The 17947-nt window shown below is 37.9% G+C and overlaps 1 protein-coding gene across 4 annotated transcripts in view; it reads left to right on the forward strand.

The window, feature by feature from the left end:
* The window catches only part of uggt2 (UDP-glucose glycoprotein glucosyltransferase 2), a 51544-nt gene that overhangs the window by 11828 nt on the left and 21769 nt on the right, over nucleotides 1–17947 (forward strand). For all 4 annotated transcript variants that reach the window (XM_017469277.2, XM_017469276.3, XM_017469278.2 and 1 more), the window contains exons 9-23: nucleotides 471–571; nucleotides 2686–2785; nucleotides 4509–4569; nucleotides 4738–4829; nucleotides 8056–8206; nucleotides 8334–8453; nucleotides 9071–9156; nucleotides 9418–9553; nucleotides 9799–9930; nucleotides 11310–11474; nucleotides 13741–13864; nucleotides 13965–14063; nucleotides 14394–14488; nucleotides 15484–15693; nucleotides 16679–16810. In XM_017469277.2, the coding sequence (XP_017324766.1) occupies nucleotides 471–571; nucleotides 2686–2785; nucleotides 4509–4569; nucleotides 4738–4829; nucleotides 8056–8206; nucleotides 8334–8453; nucleotides 9071–9156; nucleotides 9418–9553; nucleotides 9799–9930; nucleotides 11310–11474; nucleotides 13741–13864; nucleotides 13965–14063; nucleotides 14394–14488; nucleotides 15484–15693; nucleotides 16679–16810 (1804 nt within the window). The remainder of the gene's footprint in view (nucleotides 1–470; nucleotides 572–2685; nucleotides 2786–4508; nucleotides 4570–4737; nucleotides 4830–8055; nucleotides 8207–8333; nucleotides 8454–9070; nucleotides 9157–9417; nucleotides 9554–9798; nucleotides 9931–11309; nucleotides 11475–13740; nucleotides 13865–13964; nucleotides 14064–14393; nucleotides 14489–15483; nucleotides 15694–16678; nucleotides 16811–17947) is intronic.

Here is a 17947-nt window from a genome sequence, read left to right on the forward strand (position 1 = left end):
GTCAGCTCGAACCAGTCTGACCATTCTACATTGACCTCTCTCAAAAATAAGGCATGATGTACTGTTTCAATCCGCAGAACTGCAGCTCACTGGATGTTTTTTCTTTATTGCACCATTTTGAGTAAACTCTAGAGACAGTCATGTGTGAAAATTCCAGGGGTTCAGCAGTTATAGAAAAACTCAACCCAGCCCGTCTGCCACCAACAATCATGCCACAGTCAAAATCACTGATCAGATTTTTTTTTCCACATTCTGATGGTTGATGTGAACATTACCTGAAGCTGCTGGCCCGAATCTGCATGATTTTATGCACTGCACTGCTGCCACTTGAAAACTGATTAGATAATTGCATGAATGGTTAATTGTACAGGTGTTCCTAATAAAGTGCCCAGTGAGTGTATTTTTGTGATTGAATTCCCAAATGGAATAGAAATGCAGCAGGATTAATGTCCATTATCCTCTCTCTGCAGGGAGTCTCATCCAGAACTACAGGAGCAGTTAGGGGAATTGAGGAGGCATCTGTTGGAGAGCACAAATGACATGGCACCTCTCAAAGTGTGGGAGCTGCAAGGTAAACACGCTGCATTATTAACGGCCCTCTCTTAAACCTGGAGACCAGGGCTCTGTGTGTGTCCATGTAGCTTCATGCAGGGTGAGGAGAGCGATCTGTGTGCGCCTTGAGAAATGTCTGAGTGATGAATGGAGAAGCGGTACGAATGTTGTGCTTTCTGCCTGCGTTTGGTGCAGTGATCTGTTCTGCTCCTGCGTGCTGCCTGCTGAATAGCTGCTAATGGCCAGTACCAAGTGTTCTTGATTGTATTTATAAAATCTCAAGTCCTCTCCAACATACTGATTTTCTTATTCCTCTTAAATATATTACTGTTAACTACAAAACATTATTTAAAAAAATCGCATATGAGGATATGTGCTATAACATATGCGATTATATCACATATATATGAGGATATAACAAGATAACAATCCAAAAACATGTGGCAGAAATAACAGAAAAACAGATTAACAAAGCTATTTTACCATAACCCTCTTGCTCTCGAGAATCAATTTAAAGAAGGAATAAAACACATTCTGGTTGTGTTGTTATGGGGAAATAATCAACAACAGTGGATTTTTTTTTTTCTTTGCCAATGATTACAGTTTTTTAATTAGTAAAGAACTGCATGTTATTATTTTATCCATTTGTAGTTACGTATAATCTTGTGGATCTGCAAAACAAGTTATTTAATGTTATCACATTATAACAACTATAAGTAGTCTTTCACTCACTTTCTGTTGATTTTTTTTATTATTATTATTTATTTATTTTTACATTTTTTAAATTCCACTTGTTACCGAGAAAGCACAAAATCCTCCATGTTGAAAACTTTACCATGGTGGAAAAAATAAACAGCTTTACTTCAGACTCTTGTGTTAACACTGGAAAGAGTCCTTACAGCAAGAGCTGTTAGACACTTTTTCTTATTAAATGACATGATTTTAATCTGATGATGATTATTATTATTATTATTGGGCTTGGGTTATGTGGTGCATCTGCCATATAAGTGTCTGTGAATTAGTTGTTACTCTTGAAATACTAACGTATTATTACTAACACATTGATATAAACATGTGATTTGAATTCAAGAAAGCATAGTGTCTTAATAAAGCCCCCTTCATGAGCCCCCAGAACGGCTCCAGCACATCTTAGCATAGATTGTACACATCTCTGGAACTGTACTTAACACCATTTTTCCAAAAGATATTCCCTCAGTTGGTATTCTAACACATCAGTCCCAAATTTCCAATCAGCATTCAATTGGGTTGAAATCTGTTGACTGTAAAGGCCATTGCATATGATTTATACAATTCAGTAAGTCCTCGTGCCCTGTTGAAGTGTGGGGTCATCCTGGAAGAGACCATTCCCATTTGGATAGCATAAAGGTGATCAGTCTGGAGAACTTTGTAATGACCTGCAGTAACGTTTTGCTGTAACGGACCATGCTAGCAAAATCCCACCAACAGAATAACAGAGCTGCTGAATCCCCTCATTCTAGGGGTTCTCAGTGCATGCACACTGTTCTCTTGGTATAAAGTAGACATTCACTCACACACTTGTTGAGAACATGGTGAAGGATGACTCATATGACCATCTAACTTTTCTCGCATTTCTGTAGACCAAGTGTGTATGTTTTGTTTTTTGCATCACTTGACTTTCAAATGTGATTCTTTTTTGTATTGAGGGTTTTATGCACTGTAACCCTACTATAATATCTCTTTCCTTGTAGTTATTGAATGTAACTGCTAAAGGTTTGCTAATTATTGGTCCATACACAGCCAGTTGAACAGTTTTTGTGACTGAAGCTCCTGCTGTGCAGCCCCAATAAGAAACCCTCTTTCAAAGTCACTTGCATTGGAAAGAGCTTGTAATTTTGCTCTGAAATTGAGGTCACCTGAGCACACTCGGCATTTTTATAAGTTACAGAGCATGATGGGATGATACTTGCTTATTTGTATCATGCAGTACCACTGTGTGGAAGCATCTGCACTTATGTTTGTCCGCTTATTTATTCAGGTTTTTCCTTTCGTTTGTCATCCATCCATTGATTTCAATCAGTCTTTCTCTATTAATGTCTTTTTCTATTAACGTATTTATACAGATATATCTTGTTACTTCCTCTGTATCAACAGACCTGAGTTTCCAGGCAGCAACCCAGATCATATCTGTGCCGAAGTTTGATTCCCTCAAACTGATGCGAGATCTCAGTCAAAACTTCCCCAGCAAAGCAAGGTGAAACAAAACCCTTGGCTTTTGTATTAAGTTGTGAAATAAAAGAACTTCTAAGTCTATAGTGCCCTCCAAAACTATTGGAACGGTAAGGGTAGTTGTTTAGTTGTTTAGTTGTTTTTGCTGTAGACTGAAGAAATTTGGGTTTGAAATCAAAAGGTGAATATGAGAAGAGAGTTTAGAGTTTCAGGTTTTATTTCCTGGTATTGTCATCTATACAACGTAGAACATGGCATATTTTGTATCAGAGCACCCAGTTTGTAGGTGAGCAAAACTATTGGAACATGCGACTAACACATGTTTCTTGCTAGCCAGGTATGCCCTACTAGATTGATTGTTTAAACAATAAATAGCTCCGAACATCTACTCTTCCTTCGGTTTCACCTGTGAAGACTGCAATTATTGTTAAAAAGGATAAGCCTACATGAAAATCAGAGCGCTGTTAATGGAGAAAAGCAAGGCATTTTGAAGCTGAGAAAAGAGGGAAAATCAATCAGAGGCATTGCGCAAACATTGGGCATAGCCAATGCAACAATTTGGAATGTCCTGAAAAAGAAAGAAACCACTAGTGGACTGAGCAACAAGGATGGATTGGGCAAGGAAAACAACAACAGCTGATGACAGAAATATTATCAGTCAGCAGAAACATCACCTAAAACCTCCAAAGGGCTGGGGTGAAGGTATCACAATCCACCATTCGAAGAAAACTTTGAGAACAGAAATATAGTGTTTTGTTCATGATCAAAAACATACAAGCTCAACTGTGAGGTAGCGTCATGGCTAGGGCTTGCGTGGCTGCTTCTGGGACAGGCTCACTAATATTTATTGAAGATTTAACTCATGATGTTAGCAGCAGAATGAATTCAGAAGTTTACAGGAATATTTTGTCTGTCAGTTTTCAGAGAAATGCATCCAAATTAATGGGGAGGAAATTTATCATGCAGCAATACAATGATCCAAAACAACCTGCCAACTCAACAAAGGACTTTATCAGGGGGGAAAAGTGGAAGGTTTTAGACTGGCCAAGTCAATCTCCAGACCTTAACCCAATTGAGCAGCATTTCACCTCCTGAAGAGGAGACTGATGGGAGAAACCCCCCAAAACAACAACTGAAAGAGGCTGTGATAAAACCCTGGAAAAGCATCGCAAAAGAAGAAACCAACAATTTGGTTATGTCAGTGAGTCGCATTCTTGATGCAGTTATTGCAAACAAGGGATATGCAACCAAATATTAAGTTATTTCACTTGAATTTTCTTCCAGACTTATCTGTTCCTGTACTTTTGTTCACCTAAAAATTGGGTAGTCTGATACAAAAGGTTCTGTGTTTTATGCTTTTGAACACATCTAGATGTAAATACCGGGAAATAAAAGCTGAAATCCTAAACTTTCATCTCCTATCCATCTTTTGATCTCAAACCGATATGTCTTTGGTGTATAACACAAACAAATGAATTGGCCTTGCTGTTCCAATAATTTCGGAGGGGATTGTGTGTGTAAAAGAACGTCTGTTTTTTAAAAATAAATCATCAGGAATCCTTTCTGGTCCTGATTGTTGGCTTGACGTGGTAACTCCAAGTCGATTTTATTGTGTGATAGTGCTTCAGAAAGCTTTATTTGCTGTATGGCAAAGGTGCTGAGTCAGTTGCTGTTTACAGTGTTTTTACGAGTCACTGGGGATGTTGGAAAGAGCTGATGTGACTGTGCATGTTTTACTGTCCCCACAGATCACTGACCAGAGTTGCTGTAAACCAAGAAATGAGGAAAGAAATCGAGGAGAACCAAAAGGTGCAGTTTAATAACTGCTGCTTGTAAAGAAAAAAAAAATAAAGAAAAAAAAATTTAAATTCCAAGGTCCATCCTATTCTGCTGTGTGTCTCTAGGAAACTTTTTGTTGATATATACCAATATAACCTATATTTCTGCTGGTACTTTGCTTTGTATTTTGTTCCTCAGCGACTAAGCAAATCTCTGGGAATCAACCCTGGAGACACTAGTCTCTACATTAACGGAATGCACATCGATCTGGACCTTCATAACACCTTCAGGTAGGACCTCAGAAAGTAAACAGTATCTCAGTGCTCTGATAGAACAATTTATGATGTTTGCGCCTTTTATCAGTTAATGTATTACCTTTATGTAAAAAAGGCCAGAATTAGATTGTGTAAAATACAGGTAATAGTGTTAAGGCCAAAACGTCTACATACACCTAGGCTGAAGACATTCAATCTCAGTTTTTCTCAATTAGTGCATCTACTTTTTTTCATATCAGAGGTCAGTTTAAAACAATTCATTAGTGCTTTAACACACTATAGCAGAATTCCAGCGGGTCATAGTTTACGTACACCAAGTTGACCATGTCTTTAAACAGTCAAGATTTCTGATTTCTGATTGGCTGTCTGTCATAATTAAGAGTTAATTGGGCAAGCACCTATGGCTGTATTTAGAACCAGTGCCTTTTTGGGAAAATCCAAGCAACTTGGACAAGGAGCTGCTTAGGAGAAATTTTGAAACAACAGAAGGTACTACGAGCATCTCTACAAACAGTTGTATGCAAATGCATATCAAATTTTTTTTAAAAACTTCAAATGGGATGCAGGATACTGAATCATTCAGGAAGGAGACACAAATTAACTGTCAGGGATGAACAAACTTTGGTTTGTAAGGTTCATCTGAGCCCAAAGACAATCACAGAGGAACTGGTGAAGGAGTTGGAGGCATCAGGTACTTTGTATATACTTTGCAGCAGTATTAAGATATGTTACATCACCATGGCCTGAAAGGCTGTTGCACAAGAAGCCCCTACTCCAAGACTGACATTAAAAAAAACAAACAAAAAAAACCAGCCAGACTGAAGTTTGCAGGTGATCAACAGGAGGATGACCTAGCTTTTTGGAGGAGTATTCTCTGGTCAGATGAAACAAAAATTGGACTGTTTGGCCATAATGCTCAGCTACAGTGAGGGAAAGAAGTATTTGATCCCCTGCTGATTTTGTGCGTTTGCCCACTGACAAAGAAATGATTAGTCTATAATTTTAATGGTAGGTTTATTTGAACAGTGAGAGACAGAATAACAAGAAAATCCAGAAAAACGCATGTCGAAAATGTTATAAATTGATTTGCATTTTAATGAGGGAAATAAGTATTTGACCCCCTCTCAATCAGAAAGATTTCTGGCTCCCAGGTGTCTTTTATACAGGTAACGAGCTGAGATTAGGAGCACACTCTTAAAGGGAGTGCTCCTAATCTCAGCTTGTTACCTGTATAAAAGACACCTGTCCACAGAAGAAATCAATCAATCAGATTCCAAATTCTCCACCATGGCCAAGACCAAAGAGCTCTCCAAGGATGTCAGGGACAAGATTGTAGACCTACACAAGTCTGGAATGGGCTACAAGACCATTGCCAAGCAGCTTGGTGAGAAGGTGACAACAGTTGGTGCGATTATTCGCAAATGGAAGAAACACAAAAGAACTGTCAACCTTCCTCGGCCTGGGGCTCCATGCAAGATCTCACCTCGTGGAGTTGCAATGATCATGAGAACAGTGAGGAATCAGCCCAGAACTACACAGGAGGATCTTATCAATGATCTCAAGGCAGCTGGGACCATAGTCACCAAGAAAACAATTGGTAACACACTACGCCATGAAGGACTGAAATCCTGCAGCACCCGCAAGGTCCCCCTGCTCAAGAAAGAACATATACATGCCCGTCTGAAGTCTGCCAGTGAACATCTGAATGATTCAGAGGACAACTGGGAGAAAGTGTTGTGGTCAGATGAGACCAAAATGGAGCTCTTTGGCATCAACTCAACTCGCCGTGTTTGGAGGAGGAGGAATGCTGCCTATGACCCCAAGAACACCATCCCCACCGTCAAACATGGAGGTGGAAACATTATGCTTTGGGGGTGTTTTTCTGCTAAGGGGACAGGACAACTTCACCGCATCAAAGGGACGATGGACGGGGCCATGTACTGTCAAATCTTGGGTGAGAACCTCCTACCCTCAGCCAGGGCATTGAACATGGGTCGTGGATGGGTATTCCAGCATGACAATGACCCAAAACACATGGCCAAGGCAACAAAGGAGTGGCTCAAGAAGAAGCACATTAAGGTCCTGGAGTGGTCTAGCCAGTCTCCAGACCTTAATCCCATAGAAAATCTGTGGAGGGAGCCGAAGGTTCGAGTTGCCAAACGTCAGCCTCGAAACCTTAATGACTTGGAGAAGATCTGCAAAGAGGAGTGGGACAAAATCCCTCCTGAGATGTGTGCAAACCTGGTGGCCAACTACAAGAAACGTCTGACCTCTGTGATTGCCAACAAGGGTTTTGCCACCAAGTACTAAGTCATGTTTTGCAGAGGGGTCAAATACATATTTCCCTCATTAAAATGCAAATCAATATATAACATTTTTGACATGCGTTTTTCTTTATTTTCTTGTTGTTATTCTGTCTCTCACTGTTCAAATAAATCTACCATTAAAATTATAGACTGATCATTTCTTTGTAAGTGGGCAAACGTACAAAATCAGCAGGGGATCAAATACTTTTTTCCCTCACTGTATGTATGGGAGAAAAAGAGTGAGGTTTTTAATATAAAGAACACCATCCCAAAATTGATGCCAAAATAAATATAAAGAGTGTAATGAATCACTTTTTAGTTAAAACAACTAGTTTTTACTTCAAATTTAATTGCTCCTTCAAACATATTGTTTTCATTTAGAATTAAGTAGAGCAGCCAGCAAGTGCTCGGCTTATTTGGGAACTTTTAAGAAAAGCCTCCTTGGTGAAGCTCCTTCAAGAGGCTGGTTGAGAATATGCCCAACAGCATAAAATAATAAAAATAAATAAATTTTTTTTAAAAAACCATAAATAAAAGTATATATTTTGATCACTGCATAATTCCATGTGTTGTTTCATAGTGTTAATGTCTTCTTTATTATTCTGAAATAGTAGGAAACCCTTGTATATGCAGATGTGTTCAAAATATTGACTGGTGTATTGGTAAATATGTTGCATTTTGTAATACATCACAACATACAGTACTTATTTCTTTATTTCCCTAAGACTTTTGCCAACTTCAGACTACCATCACTGTGTAGCATTGCAGCAGCGACATGCTTTAGCTGACTTCAGTCATTTTTCAGCACCAGGCTGATATTTTAATCTGTTAACTTATGCATAAGTCATATGAAAATTTATCAACACATGCCTACTGAAATATGTGATACACATTGGGGACAAGGATAAACCACTTTTCTACTATTCACTGGGCAGCATACTGGACATCATCCGAGGAGAGGCAAAGCTTCTGGAGGGGCTTCATAGCCTTGGCATTATGGGCACCACCTTGGGTAAATTTCTGCGCCTTCCTGTGACCACTGTGGAGGATGGCTATGCTCTGGACATCCGGCACTCTGCTATAATGGTGAGGTTGGAAAGAAAGTAAAGCTGAAAAGTGACAGAAATGTAAATAGTGTACAAAGTGACATTAAATTACAACACATTTTGATGTACTATTTACAGCTCATTTACTTTTATTTCTACATTTTAAGTGGGTTAATGATATTGAGACAGACCCCACATACCGGAATTGGCCCTCCAGCATTCAGGAGCTGCTCAGAGCTACGTTTCCTGGTGTGATTCGGCAAGTTCGACGGAACTTCTTCAGTTTGGTTAGTTAGAACCTTATTACCTTCACTTTGTGGTAATGTAGTTCCATTATACACTACTGTATATAGCCAAAAGTTTGCGGAAACCTGACCATCACACCCATATGTGGTTCTTCCCCAAACTATTGCCATACAGTTGGAAGAGCACAATTGTATAGAATGTCTTTGTATGCCGCAGCATTAAGATTGCCCATCACTGGAACTAAAATTCACAAACATGTTCCAACATGACAACATCCCCTGTGAGGTCCATGACATGCCAAGGTTGGTGTGGAAGAACTTAAGTGGCCTGCCCAAAGCCCTGACCTTAACCCCACTGAACACCTTTGGGATAACTCCATCCCAGGGCTCCTCTCCTGACATCACTAATGCTCTTGTGGCTGTATGAGCACAAATCCCCAAAGTCACGCTCCAAAATCTAGTTGAAAGCCTTCCCAGAAGATTGGACGCAAAGGAGGCCTAACTCGAACGGGATGTTCAACAAGCACAAATACGTGTGACGGTCATATGTTCAAACAAAACAAACGTTTCGCAATATAGTGTATAAATATGAATTTTTATCTGTGGCTTTTTTGTTTTCTTTCATAAATTGTGGTATTTCATTTAACTTCCTTTCCCAGGTTCTGTTTCTTGACCCAGTTCAAGAAGAAAGCATTGAACTAGTCAAATTAGCCGAGCTCTTTTACAAGCACAAGATTCCTCTCAGGTCTGTCACCCATTGCACAGTATTTAACAGTATCACTCAGTCGAATGTTTGATTATTTAAAACATACAATATTCTTATTTTGCTCTGACAAATAACTGAATTAGTGAGTAGACATAGCAGATCAATTATCACTAGTCAGCACTTTGTATTAAAATCGAACACTTATTTCTTGATGTACTTCTTGATGTGCCACTAATTTGTGCCTAAAGATACACCCATGTGTAAGTAATTAAAAAAAAAAATTTTTTTCATTTCTTTTAGGATTGGATTTGTCTTTGTTGTTAATACAGATGAAAAGGTAGATGGTTACATGGATGCTGGTGTTGCTTTCTTCAGAGTGTTGAACTATATCACAGAGGAGTATGACATAACCCAGGCTTTCTTATCCATGGTGTCTGTGAGTGTGCCAAAAACCCTTCTCTCTGCTCTTACTTTGGAAGTACTTTTATTTTCCTTTAAGTCTGTATGGTAGCTTACCTTCGAGTTCTTTGATGTTTACCGAGAGATTCAATTGTCGTTTCTCAGGAATTGTCCCGATATCATCAGAATATAAGAGAAGAGAGGCATCAGCTAATCTCAGAGGCATGACCTGACATTAATCGAGCTCTCTGATATCTAAATTATATCTTGATGCACTTACAGATGTATAACAAAGTGGATGTTGGAGATTCCTTATCGGTTGATACTGTGACAGCATATCTGAAGAAGAAATTTCCTAAAGCTAATGCTGCCAAAATCCTTGGAGTGGACTCGAGCTATGATGATAAAAGAAAGGTAGGATGCATTTATTTATTTATTTTTATTGTTTTTAATTAGTTTTGTCTGCACTATTGTACGGAAGCCCTAAGCGGCCATGGATTATTAATATTTTTCTTTCTTGTTCTCTCTCGACATAACAAAAAGTTGTTTTCTCGTGATCTCGACTTAATGTTCTCGTGGTCTTTAATGACAACCTTTAGCCACTCCAGTCCATCGCAGGGCACAATCACATACACATTCACATTCATACACTACGGACACTTTAGACACGTCAATCAGCCTACCGTGCATGTCTTTGGACTGGGGGAGGGAACCGGAGTACCCGGAGGAAACCCCCGCAGCACGGGGAGAACATACAAACTCCGCACACACAGGGCCACGGTGGGAATCAAACCCCCGACCCTGGAGGTGTGAGGTGAACGTGCTAACCACCAAGCCACCGTGCGCTTTCAAGACACTTCAAGACACATGTAAAAGCTTTTTTTTTTTTTTTTTTTTAAATCCTGAGTGGGGTATTACTGATGTGTTTTATGTCATAGTATAAAATGTGATCATATCTTAAGCTTGTGTTAACCACAGACCTTATTTCAGGCATTTAACCAAAAAACCCGTTCAAAAAACCTATTGACTTCAGGAAGATGGATGTCCAGTACACAGGAAAATTAAGTCGAGATCAAGAGAAAACGACAGAAAAATAATTAACAATGCATGGCCACTTAGGGCTTCCGTATTACTGTGAGATGCATACATTTTTATGTGGATATTTTATATGGATATGCCCAGCCACAGAGTTACATTAAACATATCCATCAGTGGTTACACTCGGAACGTTACTTTAACTCTCACATGCTACTCAGGTGCTTTAAATTAACTTTTTTTTTACAGGCACAAGAGATAAAATTCAGATTAATGAAGCAACATAAGGCAAATGATAAAAAGATAAAGATTTGAATATCTTTAATAGTTAGATAGATTGTTGAAAATATTGAGTTTCGTAGTCATTAATAGCTATAGTTAGTAATCATGTTAATTTGCTGTCTTTTATTTTCATTTTATTTCCTTGTGGCCTAACCAAATTAATTGGGTTTTATGTTTATAATTAAGTGCATTTGATGCAATAATATACTGTAGATTGTAATGAATGGTATTAATAAAATACAAATGTGTAATATATTGAAAATAGATTACAGTATATCCTGTGTAGGTTTTGGTACATGAACAAGGTACTGTGGTGTATTCTATTAAACTGTGAAGAGTAGGGGGCAAATGCTGCCCTACAGTTATTTTAAACCTCCTGCATGTACATGTATTTAGAGTTGTAGACTCAGTGATCCAGTCAGTGTGCCAATTCTATAGATTTGAGTTGAGGTGATAGTGATCCTTTGACCCTCTAGGCTGGGGCAGTTTTCTACAGAAAGAGTCGGCTGGGAGCTCTTCCTGTGGGTCTGTTTAATGGGGTTCCACTCAGCACTGAGGAGATGGACCCAGACGAGTTGGAGACCATCCTGCTTCAGCACATCATGGATGCCACTAACTTCTTCCAGAGAGCCGTGTTCATGGTATTCAGCATCACAATTTTATTCTTAATGTTTCTTAATGTAAGGCAAGACACTACAGTTGAACAGCAATATATATCACAATCAATCTTTGCCAGTTGAATGCTGAGAATTTTTGGACTGGAAGGTTTTGTTTGTTTTTTTTAAAAACTTGATATTTATGTATGCAAATGAGGCTTCATCTAATTAGATATGTATATACAGTTGTGCCCATAAGTTTGCATACCCCTTGCAGAATCTGCTAAATCTTAATACTGTTAACAAAATAAGAGGGATCATAAAAAGTTAGAAGCTGATTTTTTTTTTATATATATATTCTGAATATAGAAAAGATATTTAGAGAAAATCGCTTTTAAAAATACAATATGATTTAATGTTTCCTGCAGTAGTAAGTACAAAAGTTTTCATAGCCATAAAATAAAATGAAAAGGCAAAAATATTAAAACTGAAGTTACTTCATTATCACAAATAACAAAAATGGTCAAATGATGTTTTTGTATAAAAATGTTAAAATGTCAAAATGATAGCATTTCAACTGTTTGCATATCTGAATGTGATATACAGTCCCCTCTGAAAGTATTGAAACAGCAAGGCCAGCTATGAAGATATTTGTGTCTGAGATCAAAAGACAAATTTGAGACGATAGATCAGGATTTCAGCTTTTATTTCCTGATATTTGCATCTAGATGTGTTAAACAACTTAGAACATGGCACCTTTTGTTTGAACCCACCCAAAATATGGGAACATATTTCTTGTTGCCCAGGTGTGCCCTCTTAGATTGATTGTTTAACCAGTTAATAGCGCTAAATGTCTACTCTTGGTTTGAGCCTTGGGTTTTGCCTGTGAAGGCTGAATTTTTGTTAAAAAGGATAAGACAACATGAAGACCAGAGAGCTTTCTTTGGGAGAAAAGCAAACCATTCTGAAGCTGAGAAAAGAAGGAAATCAGATCAGAGCCTTAATAAGAAAGAAACCACTGTTCAACTAACTACCAGACATCAAACAGGTTGGCCAAGGACAACAGCAGATGATGGGAAAGAAAAAAAACCACTGTGAGAGCTGTGAAGAAAAACCCAAAAACAACAGTCTGTGACCTCAGCAACACAGTAGTGTGAAGGTATCACAATCCACATTCGAGGAAAACTTCGAGAGCAGAAATATGGAGGCCAAACCACTCATCAGCAGTAAGAATCAGAAAGCCATATTGGAATTCACAAAGAAATACAGAAATGGTCCACAAAAGTTCTGGAACCAAGATTAACCTCTACCAAAGTGATGGAAAGGCCAAAGTGTAGAGAAAGAAAGGATCTGCTCATGATCCAAAACACACAAGCTCATGGGTCAAGCATGGTGCAGGTAGTGTCATGGGTTGGGCTTGCACAGCTGCTTCTGTAACAGGCTCACTAATCTTTATTGATGATGGAACATCTGATGGTAGCAGCAGAATGAATTCAAAAGCATTTTGTCTGCCAATTTACAGAAAAATACATCCAAAATAATCAAGAAGAAATTTATCATGCAGCAAGACAATGATCTAAAGCACACTGCCAACACAACAAAGACCTTCATTAGGGGCAAAAATTAAGAAACAAACAACAACTAATGTAAGCTATGGTGCAAGCCTGGAAAAGCATCACAAAAGAAGAATGCAACAGTTAGAGGATGTCACTGGCTTGCCCGCTTGCAGTTATTGCAAGCAAGGGATATGCAACCAAATATTAAGTTGTATTTACTTTAATTTCCTTTAAGATATTTATTTATCTTGTACTTTTGCTCACCTAAAGATTGGGTGGTCTGCCACCAAAGGTGCCAAGTTCTAAGTTAACATGTGTAGATGTAAATTTCAAGAAATGAAAGCTGAAATTATGATCTCTCATCTCATATTCATTTTTTCAGCTCAAACCCAAATGCCTTCAGTATATAGCAAAAACAAAAGAACTGGCCTTGCTGTTCCAGTACTCTCAGAGGGAACTGTAAATATTGTCTAATAACTCATTGGCTCTTTGTCTTTATAACTGCCTCCCACCTTCTTGTGCTATCTAACCAGTTTTTAGATCCTTTCAGTTGTAATGTCTGATATGTTTGCTCTAATGCTGCCAGATTTTGAACAATTCTGTTGTAGAAATGTTATAAAATTGACAATAAAAGTTACTTATTTTTTTCTTCATTTAAAAATCCCGGGAGATGCATTTGAATTCAGCTGTATTTGATCATTAATACTTGAACATAACTTTTGTCTGAAAGTTTTTTGATTGTCCTCAAATAACAGGGCCAGATCTCTGAAGGTACAGATGTGGTAGACTTCCTGATGGAGCAGCCTAACGTAGTGCCACGCATTAACCCTCTTATCCTAAGCTCAGACAGGAGGTATCTGGATTTCACAGCATCTCCAGGTAACATTGAATCAGTAATGTAAAGCGCTCACCAGTAGCAGTGACATCTCTGCTTTCCTGACAGACAGCTTTGAACTTTGTTTTTGTCTAAAACTGGCAGTTTCTGATGACTGGGATGATTCACAAATGTTCTCATTTCTGGACTCCAAGGACAAGACAGCTGTTGTTTCTAAGAGAATGAAATATTTAACAAAGCATGGTAAGTGTCTGATAAGAAGGATTAGGTTTTCAAATCAATTTTGAATCTAAGACGTAATGTTCCTGACGGAATAATTTATTTTACATGCGATTATTTTTCTTGAACTTCTTTTCAACTTCTGATCCTGATCTTTATGACCGTGTTTTGTATATGAAGCTCTTGTCGCATTTTGCAGTGGTCTATAGAGCATTTGATGTTTGCCGTTGACATTTTAAGTAGTTTTTAAAATGTTGACAAATGATTTGTCTCTGGTTAGATACGTATCCTGGTAAAAGTTCTTGATTTTTCCATAAATGCTGCAGAAATTTTCATGTTATTGTTTTGCTGTAGAAGACGAGATGGTATACGGAGTGACCTTTTGGATTGTTGCGGATCTTGAGCAAGCCTCTGGAAGGCAGATTCTGCTAAATGCATTAATACATATGGTGAGATATTGCTTTTATTTGCACTTGGTTGACACCCCATGAAATAGATCTTCTTCAGAGAGCAAAAGACGTATAATTCCAGGTTTTAATAGGTCTGGTCTGTGGTATGTGCCCACAGAATGTTGGGACACATTTTAGATTAAAATTTCCAATGTATTATTTTTTAAAATCTTCACTCATCAGCTTACATCCCTGCACATAAAGGGCAGTGGAAATTTGTTTTTTTTTTTTTTTTTTTTTTTTTTTTTTTTAAAAGAGTAATACATCAAGGTCTAAAAATCAAACATGGGTTTAACAATTATTATTATTTTTTTTACACATTAACAAATGTATTTAAAAATTAATTATCAATTTATTTGGGGGTAATGTCTTGCGATTCACTTATTGTATCTTCATGAGCGTAACTGCCATTTTATATCGGGTGCAGGTCTTGAATTAATTGTGAAGGTTTCATTTCTTTGTTTTCTTGCATTGGTTTAGTAACTATAACATAATAATAATATGTACTGACTGTGAGTTTATTGTAAACCTGCATTTCCATTACATATGATCAGGTATACAGCTTGTTAAGCTGAAATTTTGTCTTCTGTGCTCTGTGGAAGGTAGAATTTTGATATTCAGGTTTGGATTTTGATCATTACATAGCATATATAACATTTATAGTGTAATTATTAAGAAACCGCTCTGTGTGCACCTTAGCCTAACATGGTAACTTGTTGGGCGTGCTCGAAATGAAATAAATAGCTTAGACTACGAAATTGAGGTACGTTTAATTTTTTAAAAAATGTTTAATGATACAAGTTTCATCTGCGTAGAACTCCACAATGGTTGTTGGTTAAAAAAAATTGCAGATGCAATATAACTCATTAAATATTTTTTGGTTATGAAACTTTTTGCTCATTAAATACGTTGTAAATCCTTTTGGATGTGAGAAAAAATTTGTAGACCGTTGCCATTTTCTGCACATCACTAACCTTTAATTTTTGCGCTTGCAGAAGTCCAGTAGTTCCAGTAGCCGTGTTGGTGTGATTAATAACCCCAGTGACCAACCCACAGAAGACAACAGCAGCTTATACAGAGCAATCTGGGCCTCCTTTCTCACACAAAGCACCAAGAATACTCTCGATTTCACCTTAAAACTTCTCAAAGAAGAGACTGTGCAACTCCTCACACAGGGCACCAAGATTAAAGACCTACTCTTAAAGGTTAGCAGAGCCGACAGTGACCATTTAGCAGGACTAAGTGGTACTGAGCAAGAGGTGGTCCTGTTTATTCGTCGTTTGAATTGATTTTCCATATAACCAAAGGGTATTTTTGTTTGTTTTTTTTCCCCATGAATACGATTTGTCTTTCCTTATGTTGTGCATTGTGATTTTATTTTGTTTGTATCTCCCTTGTGCAGTTTGTAATCTTTCATGAGCTAGACAAGCAGAGGTGTACACAGTTTATACCCCTGCTGATTGTGCTTGGTTCAGCCATACCTGATGAGCTGTGATGAGATGTTGTTGTGTATGTGCTGAGTCTTACTTCTCTAGGGACATTGATCCATGTGTCTCCTGCAGAAAATGAACCAATTTGGAACGGATTAGTCATTGAAGACATGTTGATGTCCCTGTCTATGTCTCTTAAATCCCGTTTTAAACGGGAAACTGCACTGTAAACTGAGATGTGAAACAGTATATGAGCAGGGTGCTATGAGAGCTTGTGCTGCAGGATTTTTATGATTATGCTGGTAATGGTATTTTTGTTTCTCCTCTCTCCTTTGAGGGTTTGTGGAAATCTGAATAATGTATGTCTGCAAAACAAATGCTCCATTGACACACAAACCAATGTTTAATTGCCAGTAAAATGAATGTAACAGCTTGGTTGATTATCATATCTTTCTGTAAGTACTGTAATGTTTGAGTTTTTTGAGTGGGGTCTCTCTTAATAATTGAGTACATTGTTTTGTGCTGTAGTCCATAAAATTAAGCAGGACTGTAAGCTTGTATCACGAATATCGGTAATGAAAATATCACATGCTTCCTATATTATATTACCATAGTTTTATATTTCATATATATGGTTTAGACAAGTGTTCATGTGCCCTGAGTTTATTATACAAGGAAAAGATGATTTGATATAGCTGATCCTTTCTGTGCCTTCATAGATTCATGTAGATTCATAGGTGTATGTATCTCTGTGCTGCAGGGCATGGACCACGATGCCTTTGAGAAGAAGTTCAACACTATGGAGTTGGGATTTTTGAACAGCCAACAGAGATTCTGTCAGGAGCTGCTGAAGGTGAAAGCAGGGCAGACTGCTGTGGTCAGCAATGGCAGGGTGAGATGCTACATGTGTTTGGTTTTTTCCTCCTACACTTTATACATGGCCAACTTTACTTCTGAGAGGAACGTGATCTAGTCTCTCCAATGTTAGCTGTTTCGAAAAAGCAACACCTACAAATAAAGAATAGTTTATATAGTCTACTACGGAAGAGGCCATGTATTATTATTATTTTTCTTTATTGTTTTCTCATGATCTCCACATAACACAAAAATTCTTTCTTGTGATCTGGACTTTAATTTCTCGTGGTCTTGATATAACAAACCGTGATCTCGTTTTCTTGTGATCTCAACATAGCAAAAGTCTTTTCTCATGACGTAATTTTATCACGAGAAAATCTCGTGCCTTGGGAATGGGACCGGTGCGCATACACGTCGGTGTCTGACCCGACAGCCTCCTCTTCAAGTGTCGGACACTAACGTGGAAGTTGTCAATCACTGACACACACACAGCTATTTCAGCTCGAGTGAGTCCCTGATCAAAGTAAAAGACAATTTTGTTCATCCATGATGCTGCAGGATTGCGCTAAGCTTTTGCTGCCTCCAGAACAATAAAAACATGTTTTGTCAAGTACACTGAAAAATTACGTTTTTATCCGTTGTGTTAGGAAACTGGCTGATGGGTGGTTTTAAGAATCCTGAATATTCTGTGGCTCAGTTCTTCTGCAGACTTCGTCTGTCACACTTGCTTCTGTAGGTTCAGGACATCTTTGGTGTTTTCATCTGAAAAGTGATTTGTAAACATACCACAGTGCTGTTGAATTCTCAATCCTGATAGATCAGAAGGTGTTGATTAATATTCTATAACAGCGGCTCTGACAGCAGTGTCGCTGCAAGACAAATCACAGATTTATATTAATGCTCTTATTCGATAATTATTGTTTCTGCAGCAACAAATCAATCACAGTGACTTGTATGGCGGACTCATAATTTAAACCTAATACAACAGATTTTTAAAAATGTATTGTTTAACAAAGGAAAATGTAAGGATGACCTATATAATAAAAAAAAAAAGATGACTTTATAGTTGGTAAAACATAAGTGATAGAAGGAACGCACTTGTTTTGTGGATATTCCACAACATTAAACTTAACTATAAACAGACAAAAAGTATGACTTTATGTGCTTTGCGTCG

The sequence above is a fragment of the Ictalurus punctatus genome, chromosome 6 (assembly GCF_001660625.3).
Source record: "Ictalurus punctatus breed USDA103 chromosome 6, Coco_2.0, whole genome shotgun sequence".
Lineage (NCBI taxonomy): Eukaryota > Metazoa > Chordata > Actinopteri > Siluriformes > Ictaluridae > Ictalurus > Ictalurus punctatus.